General features: G+C 44.1%; 1 protein-coding gene across 2 annotated transcripts in view; it reads left to right on the top strand.

The window, feature by feature from the left end:
* RHOBTB3 (Rho related BTB domain containing 3) overlaps positions 1-27873 on the top strand; it is a 128523-nt gene that overhangs the window by 64533 nt on the left and 36117 nt on the right. For both annotated transcript variants that reach the window (XM_068247500.1, XM_068247501.1), the window contains exons 7-8: positions 20027-20139; positions 23980-24097. In XM_068247500.1, the coding sequence (XP_068103601.1) occupies positions 20027-20139; positions 23980-24097 (231 nt within the window). The remainder of the gene's footprint in view (positions 1-20026; positions 20140-23979; positions 24098-27873) is intronic.

The following is a 27873-nucleotide window of genomic DNA, read 5'->3' as shown; positions in this document are numbered from 1 at the left end:
GAGAGATAGCCTCATGGAGAGGGGTGACACAGGGCAGGAGAGATGGCCTCATGGAGAGGAGTGACACAGGGCAGGAGAGATGGCCTCATGGAGAGGAGTGACACAGGGCAGGAGAGATGGCCTCATGGAGAGGAGTGACACAGGGCAGGAGAGATAGCCTCATGGAGAGGGGTGACACAGGGCAGGAGAGATGGCCTCATGGAGAGGAGTGACACAGGGCAGGAGAGATGGCCTCATGGAGAGGGGTGACACAGGGCAGGAGAGATGGCCTCATGGAGAGGAGTGACACAGGGCAGGAGAGATGGCCTCATGGAGAGGAGTGACACAGGGCAGGAGAGATAGCCTCATGGAGAGGGGTGACACAGGGCAGGAGAGATGGCCTCATGGAGAGGAGTGACACAGGGCAGGAGAGATAGCCTCATGGAGGGAAGTGACACAGTAAGGGTTGGTTCACACTGGCAGTCGCTAAACACAAACGCCTAACGATTTTATGAATTATTTTCTAGTGCTTTCGGGGCGATTTTGTGTCCAGTAAAAAAACGATTTTTAAGCGATTTCAGAGTGTAACAATCAGCCAGTGATTAGTGGGTAGTAGTTTTTATTTGAAAAATGATGGGAAAAGCACTCAAAAATCGCTGCACTAAAAAAATAACGATGCATGCACTGCGTTTGCAACTTCTAAAATTGCAAATCGCTTAAATGAGAACAGCTTCATTGAAATACATTGCTGTAGCACTTTTCCAGCGATTTGCCTGATCACTAGCGATCCGAAACGCTGCCAAAATCGCTAGAAAAGCGCCCAGTGTGAACTAGCCCTAAGGGGAGAGACAGACACACAGGGGAGTGGGGGATAGTGCCACAGAGGAAGCGACAGCCACATAGGGGATACTGATAGGAGGAGAGGGGGAAGGAAGGCTGTTAATGACAGGGACATGGTACACAGTGACAGGGTGAAAGTGATAGTGGGAGAGAAGGTTACAGGGAGAAATACACAGAGAAGATCCTAGTGGATAATCCAGCCCTGACTGTGGTGCAGCTGAATGGGCACCTAGTGGACATTGGGGTCCCAGTGCGGCTGCACACCCTGCACAGGCCCATGTCTGCCTCTGAGATATGTAGATAGATAGATAGATAGATAGATAGATAGATAGATAGATAGATAGATAGATAGATAGATAGATAGATAGATACGGTATATAATCGCCAACACCTTCTGCAGTGCTTTACCAAATTCAGTCATGTCACTGACTTTGCAATCTAATCCCTGCCATGGTCACAGTCTAATGTCCCTATCATAGTTTAAGGCCAATATTAGGGGAGCCGGTCAGCTTATTAGTTTGGGATGTGGAAGCAAACCAGAGAGCCAGAGGACACCTTCCCATGCAAACAATGGTCATAAATAAATAATGATTCACTGCTGAAAAAAAACATTGTAACAGTGAACTATGAACTATGAATAGATTACCACCAAGAAGATGCAGTATAAAGTGCCAATTTAGCAGTATTTAGCAGTGAGCAGCCAGAGAGCATGAATTCAGGTGTCCCTGACATCTATTCCCTGGTGTTCTCCAGGCTGATACTAGTACGTTGGCATTTTGCATTGCAGTTTATTGATGGTTGTCTATTTCTGTAATAGTTCACTGTTCAGTTTTTCAGTGACGCAATATTGTTTACTAGCGTGTTATATATATATAAACACAAACATTTTTGGTCATTTGTATGTTTTCCTTATATATATATATTTTTATTCATTGATGCATGTTTTCACTTATATGCCTTGCACTTTACTGAACCCGGGTTCAACCTTGAGTGTGCTCTATTTTGATGCACACTGGGGTGTTTATTTGAGCATATATTGCTACTTCTTGTGATTTATATAGTGTTATTATAACCGTTTTTTGATCACTCATATGGACATGATTGTTTGCAGCTGTCACCATTTGCGACCACATGGTCGGTTTTAATTGTTTTTATGTACACCTTTTTGATACTCCAATATGTCATAGATGTATATAACCATTTCTAAATATGTTTTGAATAAATGATAATATATTTCAATTAAGTGGTGCTAGTTATATGGGCTTTCTTTCTCTTGGTTACTAATTAGTGTAGGTTCAGGTAAAAGCCTTAGTAGAATATCTACAGTATTGTCAACATTCTACTACTGTAGTGGCTTCACCCCACTCCCAAATTTACCGGCGCTTTCTTCCAACGTACTCGGATAGCCTCCTGTTTAACACGCTTGTACCTATTCTAGCATCCTAAAAGCAGGACAAGCACTGCAATAGATAAATATGCCAGAAGCTAACATGGAGGCTGGCATTCACTTTCCACATTGGGAAGCAGCACTTCCATAACTTTTTTGCAGAATCCAAAAACACAATTCCAACGAAACTGATGTTTCTGAACCAGTGCTGAGGACGACACCCACATATTTTAAGCCAAGCGATGCCTACAAATACCGGTTTGGGCATTACATTCTTAAATTTATATGTCTGTTTTATGTTTTTTCATGATCCAACACAGTCTGTGAATGTGGGTGTGCAAACTAAATACAAATTAAAAGGTAATTTTGAATAACATTACATTTCACAATGATTTGTACAGCACTAGTGTTGGCAGTTTGTGAACCCATTTCCACGTCCAGATGTGCAGTTCAGGAACCCGCATCTCTCTGTCTGTCTGCACGTCTGTCTATTCCAGCTCCCAATCCCCCGCCGGACCCCTCGGCCCCTTCCCCTGCCTGTCGTGCCCTTTACTGCCCTTACACTGGCTGATTGCATACAAAGAAAATATTGCCTATGTTAGGGACTCTAGCTAAACACAATTAGCCCACAGTGACACATGGAGAGAAATGATGACCGTGCTCAAAAATTCGTAACTAGCACTTCTATTACCAGCCCTGCAGAGGGAGTTCTGATTACATTCAGGTGAGATTTGAATTGTTTTTTAAATTGACTTGAGAATGTATAAATAAAGTGATTCATGATTTTTTCACCATATGTGACTGTGGGCTTATTGTGTTTACCTAGAGTCCCTAACATAGGCAATACTTTCTTTGTATGCAGTCTGATATATATATTGTCCTAAGGGAGATACTTTATGCATTTTTATTCTGCTCTATTCATGTTTTACTTACACTGGCTCTTGTCACCTCCAGTGCAGGAGGAGCATATGGAGCTAGATTGGGGTGGGCGGGCTGGCTGGATGGTGTGTAGGAAAGCAGAAATCTGATTGGCTGAGTTACAGCCATTTAGTGGGCTGATCTCCTACACACCACCCATCCAGCCCACTCATCCAGCTTTCTTAGCTTTCTCAGCATAGACTTCAGCCCAGCTCCCATGCGTGATGAGGGAGTAGGCAGGCTGGGTCGGGAAGGGCAGAGGGGGGGGGGGGGGCTGTTCACGCTGGGATTTCTATGTTCACAGGCCACAAATGCTAACTCATGGGTTTGCTGGTGGGCTGGCAAACTGCATCCCAAGTTCACCCATGATGTGTGCCCAATGAACCCCAATGAAGAAGTTTGCCTATCACTATACAGCATTAATGCATGTTAATATCAAATTGATAGCAGGCGGTTGTTATTATTGGAATGGTATCCTCTGACTGAACCCACAAGTCAGCTAAAATTTAGTGTTGTCTTTTGAAACTGGCCAGCAGTGGAAGTAAATGCTGAAACTTATCTCTTGAGAAATTGTGTGTTGGCAGATCATAGGGGAGCTCAAAAATCCACTGTTATGCCTTTTTTTTCAGATCATTTGCTGCTTCCGCACAAATCATTATTGAGCTTCCCCAGTGGAGAGGAGAGCAATCATGTCTTTAGCAAAACCTATCCTTTAATCTAATTTGGTATACCAGGTATATCATCGCCAATTAGCTTATCTGAAAGTTTCTGGGCTGTGGGAGGAAACCAGAGTGTTCATAGGAAGCTCACTGGGTGACCATACAAACTCCATGCAGATAATGTCCTGGCCAAGATTCCAACCACAATCCCAGTGCTGCACGGCAAGTGTGCCATCTTCAGCTTCTTTCTGCTTTTTAGGATTCCTTGAACCCTGCAGAATAAAGCTCACTCCGGTACAGTGGAAGCAGCTGAAATAAAGTGTTTTGTCCAGAAGCTCTTCACTGCAATGGGGAATAATTGTCCATCCACAGTAAAGCCTAATGGCTGCACATGGCTGATCTCTCTGCACCTGGTCAGTCTATGCAGAGTACAGACAGAAGAAAGTGAGGCTGTGCGACGCTGTCAACACTCAATCAACTTTTTTAAAGGACCACTAAAAAAAATTGTCAAATGTAAAATACATGTGTACTTATACTTATAGGCAGTACATCTCTCCCAAATTAACATGCACTCTAAATTACTTTTTATAGTAAAATCTGACAGATCTGAGAGGTTTCGGACTAATCTATCTCCTCATGAGGGATTCCCAGTAATCCTTTTATCCTTTACAAAAGCAATCCCTAGAAAGGAAATATACAAAAAAAGTTGGTCTGCCTCCCTTCTCGCTTATACACTATTTTGGCAACTGGACTGAGCAACAGGTGTTTATTTAGCACTTTTGAATATAAAGAAAACCAGGAGAATTCCCCATGAGCTGATGGACTTGTCCAAAACCTATAATATTACTCCCTACTGTAAGCTACAGGAACATAGGAGAAAGGTTTCTCACAACAGTGATCCTTTAAGGAAATTGGCAAAATTTCTGGTTGCAGCTCTGAGCACGCTCATTGCATTTGGACTACATGAGAGTATCTACTGGAATGTCACCCCCGAGGTCTCAGTTCTGTGGGAGGACTCCATACTAAGCTGAGGTGTATATTTAAATGTTGAGTTTTAGAACAATTGCCTTTTCTTATTGGATTATGGAATGTGCTGTGTATGCAACTCATTCCAATCCCAATGCAGGTGTAAAGTTACTGTTATATGATGCAATAATGTGGATGCTGATGGGTTGGTGCCTGTCTCACATATCACCAGTACATTGCACTACCTTATTGTGAGAGTTCACGGTTTGCACGCGGCAGCGTGTGTCTAGTGGCAGGGCGGAACGCGGAAAAGCTGCCGCATGCAACAACAGTCAGGCGGCTGGTTCCACGTCCAGCGCGGCGGTTTGCACGCGGCAGCGTGTGTCTGGTGTGGCTGGGTCTGTTAGTGCACACAGGCTTAGGAATACACACGTGCGCGCACTGAGAGGCAGAATTCTTATACTAGGCAGGGAGAGTCAGCTGACCAGGCCGATCAGCTGACTCCTGAGCAGGATACTATTGGTTGAGCAATTAGGGGTGGTGCTGGAGAGCACTACTCCATATATAGTTTCTGCTGGCCAGTTGCAAGTTGTCTGCCGTTGCGATCACTACGTGGAAGCACTCAGACCTCAGTCAGATCCTACAGTGTGTTTGAACCAGGGGGACCTGGGAATTCACACTTAGCCAGATTACTTGAACTGTTATTCTGTTTATGCTCAGACTAGTTCCAGGGTATAGAGACCAAGGACCTCACACCCAGCTTAGGGAACTGTACTTTCATTTGTGTTATATTTCAGACTAGTTCCAGGGTGCTGAGACCACGGACCTCGCACCCAGACTAGGGAACTTTATTATCATCTGTGTTATTCTTCAGACTAGTTCCAGGGTGCTGAGACCACAGACCTCGCACCCAGACTAGACATTGTTTGATATCTGTTATGACTTATTGCTTTTCTGACTACTCCTCTGTCTTCTGATTCGGTACCTCTCATATCTGATATTCCGTTGCCAGACCCTGCGTGCCTTGGATACCGAATCAGCCTTCTGTCTTTGTACTTATCTGTCAGTGTGTTGCCGACCTGGCGAGCCCGACCTCAAGAGCTATCTCTCCTATTAAGAGATAGGCCTCAATTCACTAAGATCATGCTGGAGATAATAAGGCAAGAGAAAACTTACCTCCACACAGTAAGAGAGTAATCTTATCTCTTCAACCCTTAAGTTACCTCTTCTGTAGTTAATTTACCTCCTCTGTAGTTAATTTACCTCCTCTGTAGTTAATTTACCTCCTCTGTAGTTATTTTCACACGCAGTTAATGAACAGCCTGTCTTTAACTCTGGAGTTATTTTAAGGATTAAAGAGTTAACTTAAAGACAGAAGAGTTAACTTTAGGTTTGCCTGAGGTAAAATGTTTCCTGAATACTACATGCCTTATCACCATGGTAACAACTCTAGAAGAGTTATTAAAGACAGGAGATAAGCTTAGTGAATTGAGGCCATAGTCTCCAGACCAGATAGTGACATCCACCTTCAGATGTCACTCACTCTCTGGCCTTCCCTATCTTCAGCCTGACTCCACTCTTGAGGAGTCTCAGGCTGCTGGAAGGTTCCTGTGCTCTCAGAGCAGTGTCTCTTTACTGTCTATTATCACCTGCTCTGCAGGTGAATTACTCAAAGTACTACTGTTGCACCAAACACTCACATACCAAAAGGTGTCCAGAGGTTAGCAATATATCTGTATTATCGGTAATTCTGCAGATCATCAATAATCAGGTATATATCTGCATTCTTGGTGATACTGCAGATCACCAATAATCAGATTCTCTCTGCGTGCTGACACCAATCGTTACAGAACGGCAGACCAAACCCAAATGGACGCACTCCGCAGCCGTCTAGATGTACTCACCACTATGATGGAAAATTACACCCGAGTACTGGACAGTCACCAAACTCAACTCAACGCTTTGTCTGGGACTGTACAAGTTTATCAGATGGCTGTGGATACCGTGCGATCTCCTCCTAGCACAGACATACGTATGCCTGTACCTGAAAGGTTTTCTGGTCACAGATCTGACTTCCGGAATTTTAGAAACAGAGTGTTATCATACTTTGAGTTAAGACCTAATTCCTCAGGAACCATGGCACAGAGAGTAACCTTCATTAAGACTCTATTGTCAGGGGATTCCCAGACTTGGGCGTATAGTCTTCCCACGGGGGATAAGGCCCTGACGTCGGTAGAGGAATTTTTTAAAGCTATGGCTATAATTTACAATGACCCGGACATTGCCTCGACCGCTGAGCGGAAGGAAGCTCAAGTTGCTGCGGCAGGGTTAAGGTCCGGTAGAGAACTATGCTGCGGAGTTTAGAAAGTGGGCAGTGTCAGCTCGATGGGACTCATTTGCTCTTTTAGACTGTTTCTTATCAGGGTTGTCAGACGCAGTTTCTGATCTAATGTTGTCATCCTGAGCCCAAATCCATCGATGAGGCCATTTCATCGGCCATCAGAATTGATCGTCGTTTACGATACCAAAGACAGACCTGGGGTAGGAACAATGTGAGGTACTTGTCCTACGCAGCGTCTCCTTCTGCTCCATCTCCACCTGATTCACCCCCACCGGATCCAATGCAGATTGGTCGGTCGAGATTGTCTCAGGTGGAACGGAGACGCAGGGAAACAGAGCAGCTCTGTCTTTACTGTGCAGAGGGGGGTCATAAGGTACAGAATTGTCCCAAGAAGTCGGGAAACGCTGCCGCCTAGGTGTAGTCGGAGGTAATACCCTAGGCGCGCATTCATTACCTCTCGATGACAAACGTTTTCTTCTCCCTTGCACTATATCCTGGCAAGATAAGACAGAGACTACTGAGGCCTTCATAGATTCTGGCTCAGCAGCTAATTTTATGGTTTATGAATTTGCCAAGAGATTGGGGATTCCGATCTCCCCACTAAAACAACAGATACGGGTCACTGCGGTGGATGATTCCCCTCTGCAAAGTAATCACCCTCTTTCCCAGACTTAGGGGTCACAATAGGGGTGTTGCATAAAGAAAGTTTATCATTTTTTGTGTTACGAATGGCAACCTCCACGATCATTCTTGGCATGCCATGGTTACAAATTTATTCGCCTCAGATCAATTGGGCTACGGGTCAGCTAACAAGCTGGTCTGCCCATTGCTATCATCATTGTCTTGCGAAAGTAACCTTTGGTAAAACCAAGATTCACATGGAGGGATTTCCAGATCAATATTCAGAATTTGCAGACGTGTTCTGTCCCAAGTCAGCAGATAAACTTCCTCCACACCATCCCTTTGATTGTCCCATTGATCTCAGGTCTGGTTGTATGCCCCCTAGAGGTCATCTCTATAATTTATCTGGGCCAGAGAAATTGGCCATGCAGGAATACATCCGAGAAAACTTAGCTAAAAGGTTTTATTCGCCCTTCTCGATCCCCGGCCGGGGCAGGGTTCTTTTTTGTGAAAAAGAAAGATGGAGGCCTCCGGCCTTGCATTGATTATCGGGGCTTAAATAAAATTACAGTAAAGAATCGCTATCCTTTGCCGTTAATAGACGATTTGTTTACTCAAGTCACCAATGCTAAGATTTTTTCAAAACTGGATTTGAGGGGAGGCGCATGCGCGGCGGATCCAAGATGGCCGCTTAGAGACAGAGCTCCGGCCCTTCCCCGCACAGAATCCGCCGCTTTCAGCTACACCTCCGCAGACACCGAGCGGCGACCACAGGGATCAGTCCCAGAACATCCGCCCGAGCAGATGGCTACCAAACCCGGCTCCAAAGCTGCCCCACAAGCCGGATCTATGGATCGGTTCGTCCGTCCGCCCCTGAGCCAAGATGGCGCCGGCCACGCTGAGACTGCCAGCTCTGCCTCCATATCACAGGCCTCACAGCAGCAGCATCAGACCAGCTCACTCCTCCAGTCCTCAGATGAGACCCCGCTGACAGCATCCATGCTAGAGGTAACCCTGGACAAACACTATCGATCCCTGCATGACTCCTTACAGCAGGTAATACTCTCTGCCATTAGAGACCTTAAAGGGGACATTACCACATTAGGGGAACGCACTAAGACATTAGAAGACAAAATGGAGGGCTTGAATATTAAACAACAGGAGATTGAGGACGAGCAACGTATTATACAGAGTGACCTGAAAGCTATAAGGGCTGCACAAGAGGACAGCGAAAATAGAGACAGGAGACAGAACATCAGAATCAAAGGCATGTCAATGTCAGTCACACCAGACCTGTTGATACCCCATCTACTTGAATTGTATAAATCAGTTGTGCCTGACCAACCAGATGAATTCTGGCGCATGGATCGAGCCCACAGATCCCTGGGAGAAAGACAATCTACTGCACGCCGCCCCAAAGATGTTATTATCAGGCTGCATTACTATGAAGCAAAAGAAACATTAATGCGAGCTTTACGCAACACATCCAAAATTCCATTTAAGGGAGATGAACTTTCGATCTTCAACGACCTATCCCTTGTCACCTTGAATAAGAGAAGGGCCCTTAGACCTGTTACACAGCTGCTTGCCGACGCAAAGATTCCTTACAAATGGGGATTCCCGTTTCGCCTGCTAGTGAACAGACAAGGACTTCAATACTCACTTACAGACATAGATGATGCTCCTATGTTTCTAAAGCAAATGGGCCTCCGCTTACCACCGAACACGATTGCCCAAAGCACCTCTTCCCCCTTGGCCAGATCTCCACCACGGAAAATGCGCCACATATCTGATTGGGCTAGAACCCCTATACGCAGCCTCACCTATCCTGATAGATCAGATGACATGGAGGCCTTACCTAGCTGATCTACCCTATACCTCTCTTTGTTAAAAATCCTAGACCTAGGAAAAAGAAAAAAAAAAAAAAAAAGAAAGGAAACATTTCATTATTCCATCTATTCTATCTAGCAATACCGCTATAACCCACAAAGTTCTGTATTGATCCCTCATAAGTAAACTTAACCGAGTGCTGGATCCTGGGCTCTGGGAGGCTTCCCTTGGACCCCCACATGTACCTCCAGAGGGCTGTTTATGAGTCTATCTGGCCCCCACGAGGACCAGATACCCTCAGACAGTTCTCCTTTATGCAACCATTTTTGGTTGCCCTAATATGTTGCCACAATTTGAACAGTGGCCATTATACGACTAAAACTGTTTCAGTGATGTTTTGTTATTTGTTTATGTTCTATACATATTCCTTCATTCTTCCTTGTTCATATGTATTCTTTACTTCCCTCTTCTTTTACAACATCTATAAATTTTCTCAGGTGGTTGCCAATTCTGTATGGGATGAAATTCACTTATTAGATAATGGTTAATCTATATTCACTGAATGCTAAAGGCCTTAATGTTCCACAGAAAAGAATGTCTCTTCTGAGAGATTTACGGAGATTGGATGCAGATCTGGTTCTCCTACAGGAGACTCATCTAACTGCCCAAGACTCTATACGTCTCCATAACAGATATTACCCAGATGCATACATGGCATCAGGACCCAAAAAACGTGCAGGAGTGGCAGTATTATGTAAAAAAGGTTTACCCCTTCAAGTAGACAAAACAATCTGTGATGATAAAGGGCACTACTTGATACTATTGGGATCCCTCGCGGGCAAGCCAATTACTTTGGCAAATGTATATGTCCCCAATACACAACAAATTTCTTTTCTGTCGTCTTTTCTTACTAAACTGCATAAACATGCTAAAGGTACTATAATCCTAGGAGGGGACTTCAACTTGGCCTTCTCCTCTACGAGAGACAGAAGTAAAGCACCCTCTATATCCTCCTTTAGTTCCCACGATCGCAATTCCCGTAAATTCCGAAAATTGCTCCGAAAATTTGGACTAATAGACTTATGGAGAGTTGCCAATCCAACAGCAACAGACTACACCTTCTACTCACCACCCCATGCCTCCCATTCACGTATTGACTACTTCTTTGCTAAAGCACCGATCCTTCCCATTCTAACTGATTCCACTATACTCCCCACAGCCTGGTCTGATCATCAAGCGGTTACGTTAGAACTAAACTGGCTTTCCAACCCACACAAACCAATGTACTGGAGACTAAATGAATCCCTCCTAAGGGACAAGGCTCTGACACTGGATTGCTCAGAGGAGTTGCGCTCATTTTTTGAAACAAATATGGGCTCCATCACATCATTCGGCCTAATCTGGGAAACACACAAAGCCTACATAAGGGGATTCTTCATAGCACAAGGCTCTAGGAAGAAACACAACACCTCCAAAAAACTAATAGAACTAAATACCTCTCTCACAAGAGCAATCTCTACCTATAAACAACAACCGACGCAAGAACATTTCTCAGTCATTCAACAACTTAAATTAGAAATACGCACTATCCAATTATCTCAATTGGAAAAGAGCCTAAAATGGAGTAGACAGTTGTTCTTTGAGAGAGGTAACAAACCACACACTATACTCGCCCGAAAGCTTAACCCACAAACTACTCAACAGCCAATTTATTCGATTAAAGATACCCAAGGGACTGTCCACTATGATCCAACAAAAATAGCTAACATCTTCACCTCGTTTTATGAACATCTATATAACTTGCCAGATCTCTCCCACAACCCACAATATTCAGATAAAGTATCATCCTTCTTAGAACAACTTAGCCTCCCTAAGCTAACAGAAGAAGATCGATCCGCCCTAAACGCTCCTATAACCTCAATTGAAATACTAGAGGTCCTCAAAAAACTACCATCATCCAAATCTCCTGGACCAGATGGCTTACCATACTCGTACTACAAACACTTCCAATCAATTTTAACTCCATTATTAGTAACCCTGGCCAACAAAATCATGAAAGGTGAACACTCCCCTAACTCTATCCTTAACTCACTGATTACGGTCATCCCTAAAGATGGCAAAGACCCCCAACTACCCCAGAGCTACCGTCCTATATCTTTGTTAAACTCTGACCTTAAAATTATTACAAAAGTAATAGCTAATCGCCTCAATCCTATACTGGTTAGACTCATAAACAACGACCAAGTGGGCTTTATAGTAGGCCGCCAAGCGGGAGATAATACCCGCAGAGCCATTGACCTAATATCTCTAATGGGTAGATCCGAAAGGCCTTCCCTGCTCCTAAGTTTGGATGCAGAGAAGGCCTTTGATCGACTTCACTGGCCATTTCTATTTAAAGTTCTAGACCACCAAGGATTCACAGGATCTTTCATCAACTTAATTAGTTTCTTATATTCCACTCCGTCAGCTTCACTCAAACTTCCATTTGCCCCTACCGCTCCGTTCCAAATACACAATGGTACAAGACAAGGATGCCCCCTCTCCCCTCTCCTCTTTGCACTCAGCATAGAACCACTAGCCGCAGCCATTAGGCAAAATATCAACATAAAAGGGGTCACACAGGGCAAATACGAATTCAAAATATCCCTATTCGCGGACGACATCCTACTAACTATAATGGACCCACTCACGTCCCTTCCAGTCCTACATGACATTATAAAACTATACGAATCATTATCGGGATTTAAATTAAACCAAGACAAAACCGAAGCCCTACCCATAAAAATTCCTACTGACCTTCTTATCTCCCTACAATCAAGCTACCCCTATAAATGGCAACATCAATCCATTAAATACTTAGGAATTCACCTCACCCCCCACTACAATACCCTATACAAATTTAACTTCCCATCCCTCATCCAGAGAATCCTTCAAGACCTTCACAAATGGACAGCCTACAAGATTTCCTGGTTAGGCCGAATTTATGCTTTGAAGATGAATGTTTTACCCCGTTTACTATATCTATTCGAAACCCTCCCAATTTCAGTTCCATCCTCTCAACTTAAGACCTTACAATCTGAATTCTCTAAATTTATCTGGAACCATAAAAGACCAAGAGTCCATAAAAATGTATTACTCTCACCCAGAGAACAAGGAGGTCTCGGGCTTCCACATATACGCTATTATTACTACGCTACACATTTAAGACAGCTGCCTGAGTGGTCTAGTTTAAGAGTCCAAACAAAATGGGGCCTCCTGGAAGCAACTAGTATTTTGCCAGTCTCATTAGCATCCTTAATATGGTCCCAACCACCACCAAAGCTTCCCCAACAACATATACTCCCAACAATTAAATTCACCATGCAGATATGGCGTACTACAGTCGATATGGCCAAGTTGAGGTCCTCTCCCTCCCCTCTCCTACCGATATTGGGCAACCCTAACTTCAAACCAGGCCTCTCTGAGTCCTTCATGACCACTTGGTATAAATTGGGTTACTTCAATTTGAACAACTGGGTTCACCCTCTTACAGGCAAAATTCTCACCAGATCACAACTGGAAGAAAAAACTTCTTTCACCCCACAAATAATTATGGGATATAACCAAATCACCCATTTTATACACTCAATTATGCGTAAACCCAACACCACTCTCTCCATCTCTCTATTTGAGCGACTGTGTCTACATGCGGGATCTCAGAGAGGCCTAATCTCACAAATCTATATACTTCTCCTCACTAAATCGGGCTCCTGGGTTCCAAGTCACCCATACATGTCTAAATGGTCAACCTCCCTCTCCAAAACCATATCTATGGATGACTGGTATGAAATTTGGGAAAACGCTAAACATTCGTCATTATGTGTACAAATCAGAGAGAACATCTACAAAATTATCTTTCGCTGGTACCTGACACCAGAAGTTTTATCAAAAATTTACCCAGACACAACAGATTTATGTTGGAGAGGCTGTAATGACAAGGGCACATTGGAACATATTTTTTGGCTATGTCCCCTCCTCTCCCCCCTATGGAACAAGGTCCAAGAACTCATTATATCCGTCACTGGTATCACGGTTCCTCTTGATCCTCTACATATGGTATTAGGTAAACCAATGCCCGACATAAACAGACATGTAAACCGTCTAATTACACATATCCTAACAGCCACTAGACTAGCCATATCCTCAGCATGGAAAAATCTAGCTCCACCAGATATCTCCGAGGTGATCCTTAAAGTTAACTGGACCAGATCTATGGAACAACTTACGGCTTCACTAAGGGACCAAGAAAAGAATTTCCATAAAATATGGGATTCATGGCCCTACACCTCACCTGACTACCAGCCCCCATGAGCTATAGATTCTTAATTTCTATCATTAACGTAGGCCTGAGAAGATACTGTGACACCACATAGACATCTCTCTCACTACCCAATATAACATTGGGCCTTTACATACCCACCTATCTAAACTAATTGCACCCTTCAAAAAATTGGCTAACCACTGACACACCATATATCATAGGAGCTGAGAATACTACTCTATACCTTGCTTCTTCTTCTTCTCTCGACTATCCTTTCTTTCTATTTCTTTCAAACTAACCTAACCTTATCTATCTCCATATCGTTGTTGATTTAAACATAGTTCTTTACTTCTGTTGGTTTAAATTTATGCCGATGAAGCAAACCTGTAATTTCACTCCACTAAATGCTTCAATTCAACTTCTATAACAAGTATAATGGGTTATATTCCTTGGCTTTGTTGGTAGTTAATATGACTCAGGTCAAAAGAAACTCTAATCACTTGTTATTCACGACTTGAGCACTGCCAAACTGGACTCTATTAGAACTAATATATTCTTATGTTATTCTGTATGCTTAAAAATAAGTGACTTTGAATACTTCATATAATACCTTATCTCATAAGAACTTGCTCAATATCAGACCATCTCTGCACATTACTTGTATGTTGAATACTGTAAACTGAAATTTATTTGAAATTTTGTGAACATTCTGATGTTAAAAACCAATAAAAACAGTATAACAAAAAAAAAAAAAAACTGGATTTGAGGGGTGCTTACAACCTTGTGCGTATTAGGGACGGTGATGAATGGAAGGCGGCCTTTAACCTATTTTGGTTCCTGGACGTAGTTTCTACGTCCAGGAACCATGCGCGCTACCACGCTCTCCCGCGGCCGATCGTGCACGCGCACTCCCGGCCGCGGATTCGGTAGCCAAGGAATCAATGTATCGGGCTATGGTGCCCGATCACTGATTCCTCTCCCCCGCTGAAAAAGCGACACCTTCTCTCGGAAGCTGTGCTTTTTCTGGCTGTCTCCTTCCCGATGTGTCACTCTAAGCGCGTGCTACGCTTAGAGTGACGTCATGTAAACTAACTCAAAAAAGTAATACTACATCTGAAAAAAAAATAAAAAAAAATTAACACACATTTACATTATAAATCTATTGTTTACCTCCCACCCTCCCAAAACTACCCAAATAAAATGTTTACTATAAAAAAAAACCCATTACAATAAAAAAAAAAAACATGTAAATATTTACCTAAGGGTCTAAACTTTTTAAATATCAATGTAAAGATGAAATATTTCTATATTTTTTTTATTTTAAACTTGTAAGTAGTGATAGATGCAAAATGGAAAAAATGCACCTTTATTTCCAAATAAAATATTGTCGCCATACATTGTGATAGGGACATAATTTTAACGGTGTAACAACCGGGACATATGGGCAAATACAATACGTGAGTTTTAATTATGGAGGCATGTATTATTTTAAAACTATAATGGCTGAAAACTGAGAAATAATGAATTTTTCCATTTTTTTCTTATTCTTCCTGTTAAAATGCATTTACAGTAAAGTGGCTCTTAGCAAAATGTACCCCCCAAAGAAAGCCTAATTGGTGGCGGAAAAAACAAGATATAGATCAGTGCATTGTGATAAGTAGTGATAAAGTTATAGGCTAATAAATGGGAGGTGAACATTTCTCACGTGAAAACCATGGAACCTGAATGGGTTAACACACCCGACGGGCATTACGAGTACCTGGTGATGCCCTTCGGATTGTGTAATGCCCCGGCCGTCTTTCAAGAGCTGATTAACGAGGTCTTTAGGGAGGTGGTGGGCAAATTCGTCTTGGTATACTTAGACAACATACTAACTTTCTCGTCCAACCTCTCAGAGCACAGAGATCAAGTTTGTGTTACGGAAGTTGAGACAAAACATGCTGTACGCCAAGCTGGAGAAATGCATTTTCGAGGTGACCTCTGTTGCCTTTCTGGGGTACATAATTTCAACCTTTGGCCTCTCCATGGACCCTGGAAAAGTTTCAGCTGTTTTAGAGTGGCCTCAACCTGTGGGACTGAAGGCTCTCCAGAGGTTTCTGGGGTTCGCTAACTACTATAGAAGGTTAATAAAGGGGTACTCTACAGTGATATCACCTCTCACCAGTCTCACAAAGAAAGGGGCAGATACTCACCACTGGTCCCCTGAGGCCCATGCTGCTTTCTCCACTCTAAAGAAATTGTTCTGTACTGCACCCATTTTGAGACATGTCGACACCACCTTCCCCTTTATCGTGGAGGTAGATGCCTCAGAGGTAGGGGTAGGGGCTGTGCTGTCTCAGCGTTCTGGGTTGCAGGGAAAGTTACACCCCTGTGCCTATTTTTCACGTAGGTTTTCACCCGCAGAGAAAAACTACGATATAGGCAATAGGGAACTTCTAGCCATTAAGTTGGCCTTTGAGGAATGTCGACATTGGCTAGAGGGTGCAGAACATACCATTACTGTCTATACTGACCACAAGAATTTGGAGTACATTGAGGGCGCTAAGAGACTTAGCCCCCGACAGGCTCGGTGGTCATTGTTCTTCTCGAGATTCCGATTTGTAATCACGTATACCCGGGGTAGTAAGAACATCAAAGCTGATGCTTTGTCCAGATGTTTTGAGCCAGAGACAGCACAGCCCTCAGATCCAGAAACCATTCTGCCGCAGAAAGTGGTTCTGGCCGCCACTGAGACCTGGAGGGACTGGACAAAAACATTGAGTCCGTTCCAACAGGATGTACCTGAGGGAAAGCCTGATGGGGTCATGTTTGTACCACTGCCTTTTCGTCTACAAATACTGCAGTTGTTTCATTCCCACAAGAATGCTGGGCATCCTGGGGCCACCAGAACTCAGGACCTCATAGCAAGATGTGCCTGGTGGCCATCATTGGCAATTGACTGCAAAGACTATGTAAGAGAATGTGCAGTGTGTGCTAGAAGCAAACCTTCCCATCAGGCACCTGTTGGGACATTGCAATCATTACCAGTCCCGAGTGAACCATGGACCCATCTGTCCATGGATTTTGTGGGCGAACTCCCCAGGTCTGAGGGCATGACGGTCATTTGGGTGGTAGTCGATCGTTTCAGCAAGATGGCCCATTTTGTCCCCCTGAAAGGACTCCCCTCGGCCCAGGAATTGGCTGATCTCTTCATCCAACATATTTTACGGCTGCATGGTATTCCGGAAAATATAGTGTCAGATCGGGGAGTCCAATTTGTTTCAAAATTTTGGAGGGCATTCTGCCATCAGTTAGACATGGAGCTATCTTTTTCATCAGGCTACCACCCACAGACCAATGGCCAGACTGAGAGAACCAATCAGTCTCTGGAACAGTTTCTGAGATGTTATGTGGCAGATGTTCAAACTGACTGGGTCAAATTCCTGCCATTTGCAGAATTTGCACACAACAACTTGAAGAGCTCCTCCTCAGGTTTTTCTCCATTCCAGGTGGTAACAGGAAGGTCACCTAAGTTCACCCCATTACCAGTGGCTGCCACTCCGTTTCCAGCCCTGGAAGATTGGCAGAGGTCCTTGAAGCAGACTTGGGGAATGGTAGAAAGAAATCTGAGGAGGGCTTTCCAGAGTCAGAAGAAACAAGCTGATAAAAGACGTTCCATAGAATGGGAATTCTTTCCAGGCGACTTGGTCTGGGTGTCCACACGACATTTGGCTCTGAAGCAACTGTCTCCCAAGTTAGGTCCCAGATTTGTGGGTCCGTTTCCTGTGAGCAGGAAAATCAATGATGTCACTTATGCCATTGATCTCCCCACCAGCATGCGAGGTGTAAGATCGTTCCATGTGTCCTTGCTCAAGCCAGCAGTGCACGTGGATTCCGCTCCCCCCGTGTTGATTGATGACCAACCTGAATATGAAATTGAGAAGATTCTAGACTCCCGGCTTGTGCAGAATTCCGTGCAGTATTTAGTGCATTGGAAAGGGTATGGCATTGAGGAGAGAACCTGGGTGCCAGAATGTCGCATGCACGCAGAGGAATTGAAAAAGGAGTTTCATAACTTACATCCTGAGAAGCCGGGCAGGAGATGTCCGGAGTCCACTCCTTCTTCGGGGGGGGGGGGGTACTGTGAGAGATCGCGGAAAAGCCGCCGCGTGTGCTACTGAGGAGGCGGCTGATTCCGCGTCCAGCGTGGCGGTTTGCACGCGGAAGCGTGTGTCTAGTGGCAGGGCGGAGCGCGGAAAAGCCGCCGCATGCAACAACAGTCAGGCGGCTGGTTCTGCGTCCTGCGCGGCGGTTTGCATGCGGCAGCGTGTGTCTGGTGTGGCTGGGTCTGTTAGTGCACACAGGCTTAGGAATACACACGCGCGCGCTGAGCGGCAGAATTCTTATATTAGGCAGGGAGAGTCAGCTGACCACGCCGATCAGCTGACTCCTAAACAGGATACTATTGGTTGAGCAATTAGGGGTGGTGCTGGAGAGCACTACTCTATATATAGTTTCTGCTGGCCAGTTGCAAGTTGTCTGCCGTTGCGATCACTACGTGGAAGCACTCAGACCTCAGTCAGATCCTACAGTGTGTTTGAACCAGGGGGACCTGGGAATTCACACTGAGCCAGATTACTTGAACTGTTATTCTGTTTATGCTCAGACTAGTTCCAGGGTGTAGAGACCAAGGACCTCACACCCAGACTAGGGAACTGTATTATCATTTGTGTTATACTCCAGACTAGTTCCAGGGTGCTGAGACCACGGACCTCGCACCCAGACTAGGGAACTTTATTATCATCTGTGTTATTCTTCAGACTAGTTCCAGGGTGCTGAAACCATGGACCTCGCACCAAGACTAGACATTGTTTGATATCTGTTATGACTTATTGCTTTTCTGACTACTCCTCTGTCTTCTGATTCGGTACCTCGCATATCTGATATTCCGTTGCTAGACCCTGCTTGCCTTGGATACCGAATCAACCTTCTGTCTTTGTACTTATTTGTCAGTGTGTTGCCGACCTGGCGAGGCCAACCTCGAGAGCTATATCTCCTATTAAGAGATAGTCTCCAGACCAGATAGTGACATCCACCTTCAGGTGTCACTCACTCTCTGGCCTTCCCTATCTTCAGCCTGACTCCACCCCTTGAGGAGTCTCCGGCTGCTGGAAGGTGCCTGTGCTCTCAGAGCAGTGTCTCTTTACTGTCTATTATCACCTGCTCTGCAGGTGCATTACTCAAAGTACTACTGTTGCACCAAACGCTCACATACCAAAAGGTGTCCAGAGGTTAGCAATATATCTGTATTATCGGTGATTCTGCAGATTATCAATAATCAGGTATATATCTGCATTCTTGGTGATACTGCAGATCACCAATAATCAGATTCTCTCTGCGTGCTGACACCAATCGTTACAGAACGGCAGACCAAACCCAAATGGACGCACAAAACAGCATATGTGTCATTTGTCATTTATCATTTCACTAGCTGATGACCCGGCGTTGCCTGGATTTGTATTTGGTGGTTGTTGTTGGGTCTGCCCACTTTTTTTAATCCTGCCGCACAGGCACTCAATGAGCAAGTTTCATGAGCTTTGGGGTCCTTGGCATCAATAATGTGAGAATGAAAGCAGTTTAAAATTTTCCATTGAAATCAAGCAAACAAATATGATTGGCTGTTTTGTGCTCCGTCCCCTTTTCTGAATTTGACCGTCAGTCACCCAATGACCAACTGTAACAAGTTTTAGGCCTCTGCTATTAACAGTGTAAGAATGGCAGCAGTGAATTTTGATTGGCTGTTGTAGGCTCCACACATTTTCCTGAATATTAATCCAAGTGTGCCAAGTTTGAAAACCCTGCAATTAACAATCTAAGAATGGCTGCAGTTTACATTTTCCCATTTAAAATGAATGGCTGAAATTTGTTTGGCTGTTTAATGCTCCACCCACTTTCCCTGTATTTTTAACCTTCGTTACCAAGTGACCAACTGTAGAGAGAGATCTGTTGATTTCTGTCATTTATTTGTGGGGTGACTTTTAACAATCACCTTGTCAAGGTTTATTACCAGATACTTTTTAAACATATTCTACACAGTGGCTCTAGTTATGTGGTCTTAACTATTGAAAACCAATGCAAAAAAAAAGATTTCATATTCTTTGTGGGTTTTTTTTAAACTTGTTTCTAATAACTATAATTTGTCCTAGGTGCTTCTCATTGGCAGCTGCTGGAACAGCAGATAAAAGAAAAATTGAAAGATAATGAAAAAGTGGAACTTGTCTATCGTCTTGTCCAGTGTATAGTTAAAAAATCAAGCCAGGTGTGTTTACATATTTACTGTAATTTCTTCCTCCTTTAACTTCGCAGTAATAATAATGCTTACATTTGTGTAGTTCCTTTCTCCTTTCGGATTTAACGTGAATGAGCCATTAGGGGTGCGCTCAATAGGCCACCCTGCAGCGTAAGAGAGTTTTGCCTTGCTGAATAGGTACTGGCTTCAGCCAGGATTCGAACCCTGGTCTCTTATATCAGAAGCGGAGCCGTTAACCAGTACACTAACATGATACCAAAGAGAAAAGTACAAACCCATAGCAAAAATATAACCATATCACACACTTGTCCAGGTTTCAGGGTACCTGAGGAAGAAATGTTGTGCATGGACTTACTGCTCTCATATATTTGTATTTCGGTTATGATTTGCATGTATCTGCACTTGTACATGAGCGAAATGTGCAATTTTGCAATTTGGGTACGTGTACGTGATTTCACAAACAATGTTTTGTGATGGGGATTACGTCCGTCATGGTGGGTCAGCTCTTTTACCATTTCAGCCTGCGGGTTCTTTGTACCTTATAGATGAGAGAAATTTTCACATTTCAGCACTCCTTCCTTTCATTCCATTATAACTTTATCACTACTTATCACAACAAAATGATCTATACCTTGTTTTTTCTGCCACCAATTAGGCTTTCTTTGGGTGGTACATTATGTTAAGACTTATTTTATTCTAAATGCATTTTAACGGGAATAATTAAAAAAAAAAAACATTTCCCAGTTTTCGGCGATTAGTTTTTAAAGTAAACATTCTTTTGTGGATAAAAGCCACACATTTTATTTGCCCATTTGTCCCGGTTATTGCAAAATTTAAATTATATCCATTGTATATCCCTAGTACAATGTATGGTGACAATATATTATTTGGAAATAAAGGTGCATTTTTTCAGTTTTACATCCATCCCTATTTACAAGCCCATAATTAAAAAATGATATACCCTCTTGTCATACATATAAAAAAAAAAAATTCAGTCCCTAATGCCTGTAGGTGTAATTTTACAATTTGGACACAAGATGTCCTCACACAGGACTTCCTATAAGCGTACAATAAGTATGCTACATAAAAAGCAATAAGTTACTATGTAACTAAGGAAGTGACGCAGGCATCCATTGATGCCTGCGATCACGGTGGCCTGGAGGGGAGATGAATGAATGGGAGCTTTGTTCCCATTCATTAATCTGACGATCGGCGGCGGGTAGCTGCAGAAACGAGCGAGCGGAAGACAGCGCGGAGGTTGTATTTAAAAATAATCACTGTTTTTGATAAAAAACAGTGATTATTCTTGGCGGACGAGAATGGATTGGCTCAGGGGACTTTTGTCCCCTGCAGCCAATCCCCCCAGTTGCTGGCAAAATCGTGTTCGCAAGCTTCTGCCTGCACAATGGCGTGCACAGCCCCCAAAACTGCAGGGACGTGACTGGCGCGTCCCTGCGGCTGTAGCAGCTGCCACTGGTGACGTGAGGCTCCTCTCCCAGCTGCAATAATGGTTAAGATCCCCGACTACTCATGGGCAAAGTGCCACGATCGTTTAAGCTCTCGTTCGTGCCTGTCGTGTGCCGTCGCATACTCACACGGTAGGGAGATGGGTCAGGGAACGCTCGTTCGTCGGGTCACAGTGCTGTGGGTTCCCCAGAAGCATCTTCCTGTGAGTATTGTAGCTTAAGAAAGTGATAAGTGTTGTGTATGTGTGTCCTAGACTCCTCTCACTTGCACTGCCACCTTAATCTGCTCCAGGATTTTGTGTCCTCCCTGTGGTAGGTGCTTAGGTGAGCACATGGATCCACACCAGGAGTTGGCTGAGAGGACTAATCAGCTGGGAAATAAAGTGTGACAGTGGCAAGATTTTGTTTATGCTTATTTTATTTACATACTAGCTGATGACCCAGCATTGCCTGGGTATGTATTTGGCTGGTGTTGGCTCCACCACTTTTTCTAACACTAATACACAAACACTCAATGACCAAGCTTGTAAGCTTTGGGTCTTTGGCATCAATAATTTGTATATTGCCATAGAAATTAAACAAATCTGATTGGTTGTTTGTGGATCCACCCCTCTTCAGCATTTGAGCCCCAGTCACCCAATGTTCCACTGTAGCAGGTTTAAGGCAGCAATTTAAATATTCCCTTTGAAAATCAACAGGTGAATTTTGATTGGCTTTTTTAGGCTCCACCCACTTCCTTAAGTAATCTCAGTCACCCAGTGACAATCTGGGCAAAGTTTGAGAACCCTGCCATTAACAGTGTAAGAATGGCTGCAGTTTATATTTGCCAGTGAAATTTGTTTTGGCTCTGCCCACTTTGTGTAACCTTGACACACAGTCACTCAATGACCAAGTTTGTGAGCTTTCGGGTTCCTGGCGTCAAAAATGTGTGAATGGAAGCAGTTTATCCACCAATGAAATCTGATTGGCTGTTTGTGGCTCTGCCCATTTAGTGAATTTGGGCCCCAGTCACCCAATGACCGACTGTAGCAAGTTTGAAGCCTCTGCCATCAACAGTGTAAGAATGGCAGAAGTTAAAATATTCCCCTTGAAAATCAATAGGTGAATTTTGATTGGCTGTTGTAGGCTCCACCCAGTGACGAAGTGTGGCAAGTTTGAAAACCCTGCGATTAACAGTGTAAGAATGCCGAGAGTTTACATTTTCCCATTTAAAATAAATGGCTGAAATTTGATTAGCTGTTTTATGCTCACTTTTCCTGGATTTGTAACCTTGGTCACCAAGTGACCAACTGTGCCAAGTGTGGGGGCTTGATTATTGTGAAAATGGCAGCCTTTTCCATTTTTTCCATTGACATGAATGGGTTAAATCTGATTTGCAGTTTGTAGCTCCGCCCAGATGTGCAGGGGGGACGCGAGAGCCCCAGAACATATCATCCCAGGTAGTAAGGGATCTGTATACCACGTTTCGTACAATTCAGTCAAGGCATTTTCGAGTGATCGTGGCACACATACATCCGATTTTATTTATATATATATATTTATATATATATATATATATTATAAAACATTGTAAAAAGTTTGTACACCACAAATAAAAGTTGGTGTTGGGAACCCACAAATACTGTCTCTCCAGACATGCTTCCACTGTCAGTGGGAGGGAAATATAAACATACAGTGCTGGAGGGAAAAAACAAATACAATCCCTCAAGCGGAGGAAGTTTCCTATTACACAGCAACAGCACCCTGGAGAGCAAAAAAAGTATCTATAGTGGCACATATATGGACAAATTTATTGTTTACATATATTTCGACACACTTTATTTTATAACTATTTTTTCTGAGTTAACCCACTTTAAGGTTTTAAAGGACAACTGTAATGAGAGGGATGTGGAGGCTTCCATATTTATTTCCTTTTAAACAACACTAGTTGCCTGGCAGTCCTGCTTTTGATGTATTTGGCTGCAGTAGTGTCTGAATCACATTAGAAACAAGCATGCAGCTAATCTTGTCAGATCTGACAATAATGTCAGAAACACCTGATCTGCTGCATGCTTGTTCAGGGTCTGTGGCTGAAAGTATTAGGCAGAGGATTAGCAAGATAGCCAGGCAACTGGTATTGCTTAAAAGAAAATAAATATGGCAGCCTCCATATTTCTCTCATTACAGTTGTCCTTTAAGAAATGTCTCTACAGATGATTGGAAGCCTGATATGAACACAAATATTTTTAGTGATGTGACCACTAGGAGAGTCTATCACATTTTCCCCTTGGCATGAATAATGTAATGTTGCTTATTTATAATATATCATATATATAATAAATAACATCTGTGTCTCCACTAAAGTACTTAAAGAATTCTAAAACATATTCATTTTTTTCTCTAGGTAAGACAGTCAACAGATGGCTCCAATATCCATTCCAAGCAGCCAATGCAGCTGTCTGAGTCTCTTGGATTGTTCTATAACAACCCATTATTAGCAGATGTGATCTTCCAAATACAAGGTATTGTGTAATATCTGCAGGATTTATCACACTCTGTGTTATAGCACTGCCAATGTACAGTTACTCTGGAAATGTTCCTTTGTGCAGTAGAAATGGTCCAGCCGGTATGATGTCAATAAACAACCAAACACATGACACACAGGCGTACTTCTCCCATGAGAATTCTGTGCCAGGTGACACCACACAGGCTATGGAGATGGCTTCTAGTGGCTTCACTGATCATCTGGCACCATGTCCACCACAATTCTAGCTTAATTGGTGACTTTCATGCAGCAGGAAGGAGTGATAGAGCTCTTTCACTTCTATTATCTCGCTTGAGTTGCTGATTAATCCCTGAGCGGTACAGTAGATGGCGCAGAAGCCAAGTTTGTTTCCAGTCACAGTACAGTTAATCAGCCTAAGGCTCAACACACACCATATAATCTTGGTTGTTCAATCTTACCACTTTCATGTAGTATAAGAGCTTATCCAATCAATCATTCAAGGTATGTTCAATCTGTTGGCCCTTATACTACATAAATTTGGTAAATCTGTACAACCAAGATTGTATGGTGTGTGTTGAGCTTAAAGCTACATGATTGAGATGAATCACTTGACATCAAGACACTACTTGAAGGCAGTTGCATAATTTGCACGTCATTGATTTAAAAGTCCCTTTCAGACAGAGGGAAAAACAGGCGTTTAATGAGCTGTTTAGCCGACCAATTGTCAGGATTAAGCGCCTTCTAGTTGAGATATAATGCAACAAAATGGAAGAGTTTATAACCACACATGGATCAGCTGCAGTGTCAGAGATTTAAAGGACACCTGAAGTGAGAGGGATATGGAGGCTGCCATATTTATTTCATTTTAAAGAAATACTGTAGGGGGAAAATGAGTTGAACTTACCCTGGGCTTCTAATGGTCCCCGCAGATGTCCTGTGCACACGCAGCCATTCACCGATGCTCCGGTCCCTCCACCGGTTCACTTCTGGAATTTCAGACTTTAAAGTCTGAAAACCACTGTGCCTGCGTTGCCGTGTCCTCACGCCCACTGATGTCACCAGGAGCCTACTGCGCAGGAACAGACCATACTGGGCCTGCGCAGTACGCTCCTGTTGACATCAGCGGGAGCGACGACATTTCACTGTCGCTGTTAATGCATGCGTTTTGGGGTGATTCACTGTAAGCAGTATGTTGGGATGCTGCATGCCGTTAGATCTCACCAGACGCACTGTGAGCATCACATAGCTTTTACATTGCAGTGTGACTTTCCGCATTACAGTGCGTCTGATACCATATAGTGTTTCTTTCTCAAGTCTGGCTGGATTTGCTGCATGCTTGTTTAAGGTTAGTGATTCAGACACTACTGCTAAACAGGCAAAACAGGTTTTCACCTATATTATTCTTTTTTGCTAGATATTATATACCGCATTTTCTGCCATATAAGACGCACTTTTTCTCCCCCAAAAAGGGGGAGAAAAAGTTCCTGCGTCTTATACAGCAAAGAGAGGGAATCTCCAACTTAGGAACGCCCTATGACACGACCCGCCAACACATTGGGGATTCCCTGCCTGTGTGTGCCCGGCTCTGCCGCGTGCCTCTCCTCCCTCCCCGTGTCTCCTGGACCCCGGGTGTTGCATGAGAAGGGGCAGCTTACCTAATTAATGCGCCCCCGATGAATGCAGATATCCGTCTCCTCTCCACTTTTCCCTCTAGTGATGGGCTTGAACTGATCACGTGATCAGTTCAAGCTACTCACTAAAACGAGAAGTGGAGAGGAGACGGATGTCTGCATTCATCGGGGGCGCATGTATTAGGTAAGCTGCCCCTTCTCATGCAACACCCGGGGTCCAGGAGACACGAGGAGGGAGGAGAGCCAAACGGTGGGGGGAGGGACAGGGGCAGAAAGGGACACAGGAAGACCCATTGGGGAGATGTGGGGGACATAGGAAGACACATGGGAGATATAGGAGGATACGGACACATGGGGGATGCAGAAGAACACATGGGAGGGATACAGGAGGACACATGGGGGATGCAGGAGGACACATGGGGGATGCAGGAAAATACATGGGGGGATGCAGGAGAACACATGGGGGGATGCAGGAGGACACATGGGAGGGATACAGGAGGACACATGGGGGATGCAGGTGAACACATGGGGGATGCAGGAGAACACATGGGAGGGATACAGGAGGACACATGGGGGATGCAGGAGGACACATGGGGGGAGATGCAGGAGGACGCATGGGAGGGATGCAGGAGGACACATGGGGGGATGCAGGAGGACACATGGGAGGGATGCAGGAGGACACATGGGGGATGCAGGAGGACACATGGGGGGGATGCAGGAGGACACATGGTGGGGATACAGGAGGACACATGGGAGGGATGCAGGAGGACACATGGGAGATATAGGAGGATATGGACACATGGGAGGATACAGGAGGACACATGGGGAATGCAGGACACATGGGAGGGATGCAGGAGGACACATGGGGGGGATGCAGGAGGACACATGGTGGGGATACAGGAGGACACATTGGAGATATAGGAGGATATGGACACATGGGAGGGATACAGGAGGACACATGGGAGGGATGCAGGAGGACACATGGGGGGGATGCAGGAGAACACATGGGAGAAATAGGAGGATATGGACACATGGGAGGGATACAGGAGGACACATGGGAGGGATTAGATTCAAATACACACAACTGAAGTAGTTTAAGCCTTTTATTGTTTTAATATTGATGATTTTGGCATACAGCTCATGAAAACCCAAAATTCCTATCTCAAAAAATTAGCATATTTCATCCAACCAATAAAAGAAAAGTGTTTTTAAAACAAAAAAAGTCAACCTTCAAATAATTATGTTCAGTTATGCACTCAATACTTGGTCGGGAATCCTTTTGCAGAAATGACTGCTTCAATGCGGCGTGGCATGGAGGTAATCAGCCTGTGGCACTGCTCAGGTGTTATGGAGGCCCAGGATGCTTCGATAGCAGCCTTAAGCTCATCCAGAGTGCTGGGTCTTGCGTCTCTCAACTTTTTCTTCACAATATCCCACAGATTCTCTATGGGGTTCAGGTCAGGAGAGTTGGCAGGCCAATTGAGCACAGTAATACCATGGTCAGTAAACCATTTACCAGTGGTTTTGGCACTGTGAGCAGGTGCTAGGTCATGCTGAAAAAATGAAATCTTCATCTCCATAAAGCTTTTCAGCAGATGGAAGCATGAACCCACTTTTGAACCAGAAACAGTGGCAGAAGCGCCTGACCTGGGCTATAGAGAAGCAGCACTGGACTGTTGCTCAGTGGTCCAAAGTACTTTTTTCGGATGAAAGCAACTTTTACATGTCATTCGGAAATCAAGGTGCCAGAGTCTGGAGGAAGACTGGGGAGAGGGAAATGCCAAAATGCCTGAAGTCCAGTGTCAAGTACCCACAGTCAGTGATGGTCTGGGGTGCCATGTCAGCTGCTGGTGTTGGTCCACTGTGTTTTATCAAGAGCAGGGTCAATGCAGCTAGCTATCAGGAGATTTTGGAGCACTTCATGCTTCCATCTGCTGAAAAGCTTTATGGTGATGAAGATTTCATTTTTCAGCACGACCTGGCACCTGCTCAAAGTGCCAAAACCACTGGTAAATGGTTTACTGACCATGGTATTACTGTGCTCAATTGGCCTGCCAACTCCCCTGACCTGAACCCCATAGAGAATCTGTGGGATATTGAGAAGAGAAAGTTGAGAGACGCAAGACCCAACACTCTGGATGAACTTAAGGCTGCTATCGAA

Source organism: Hyperolius riggenbachi, chromosome 1, assembly GCF_040937935.1.
Source record: "Hyperolius riggenbachi isolate aHypRig1 chromosome 1, aHypRig1.pri, whole genome shotgun sequence".
Lineage (NCBI taxonomy): Eukaryota > Metazoa > Chordata > Amphibia > Anura > Hyperoliidae > Hyperolius > Hyperolius riggenbachi.
The sequence above is the reverse complement of the archived record's forward strand: the minus strand, read 5'-3'. Positions and strand labels throughout refer to the sequence as shown.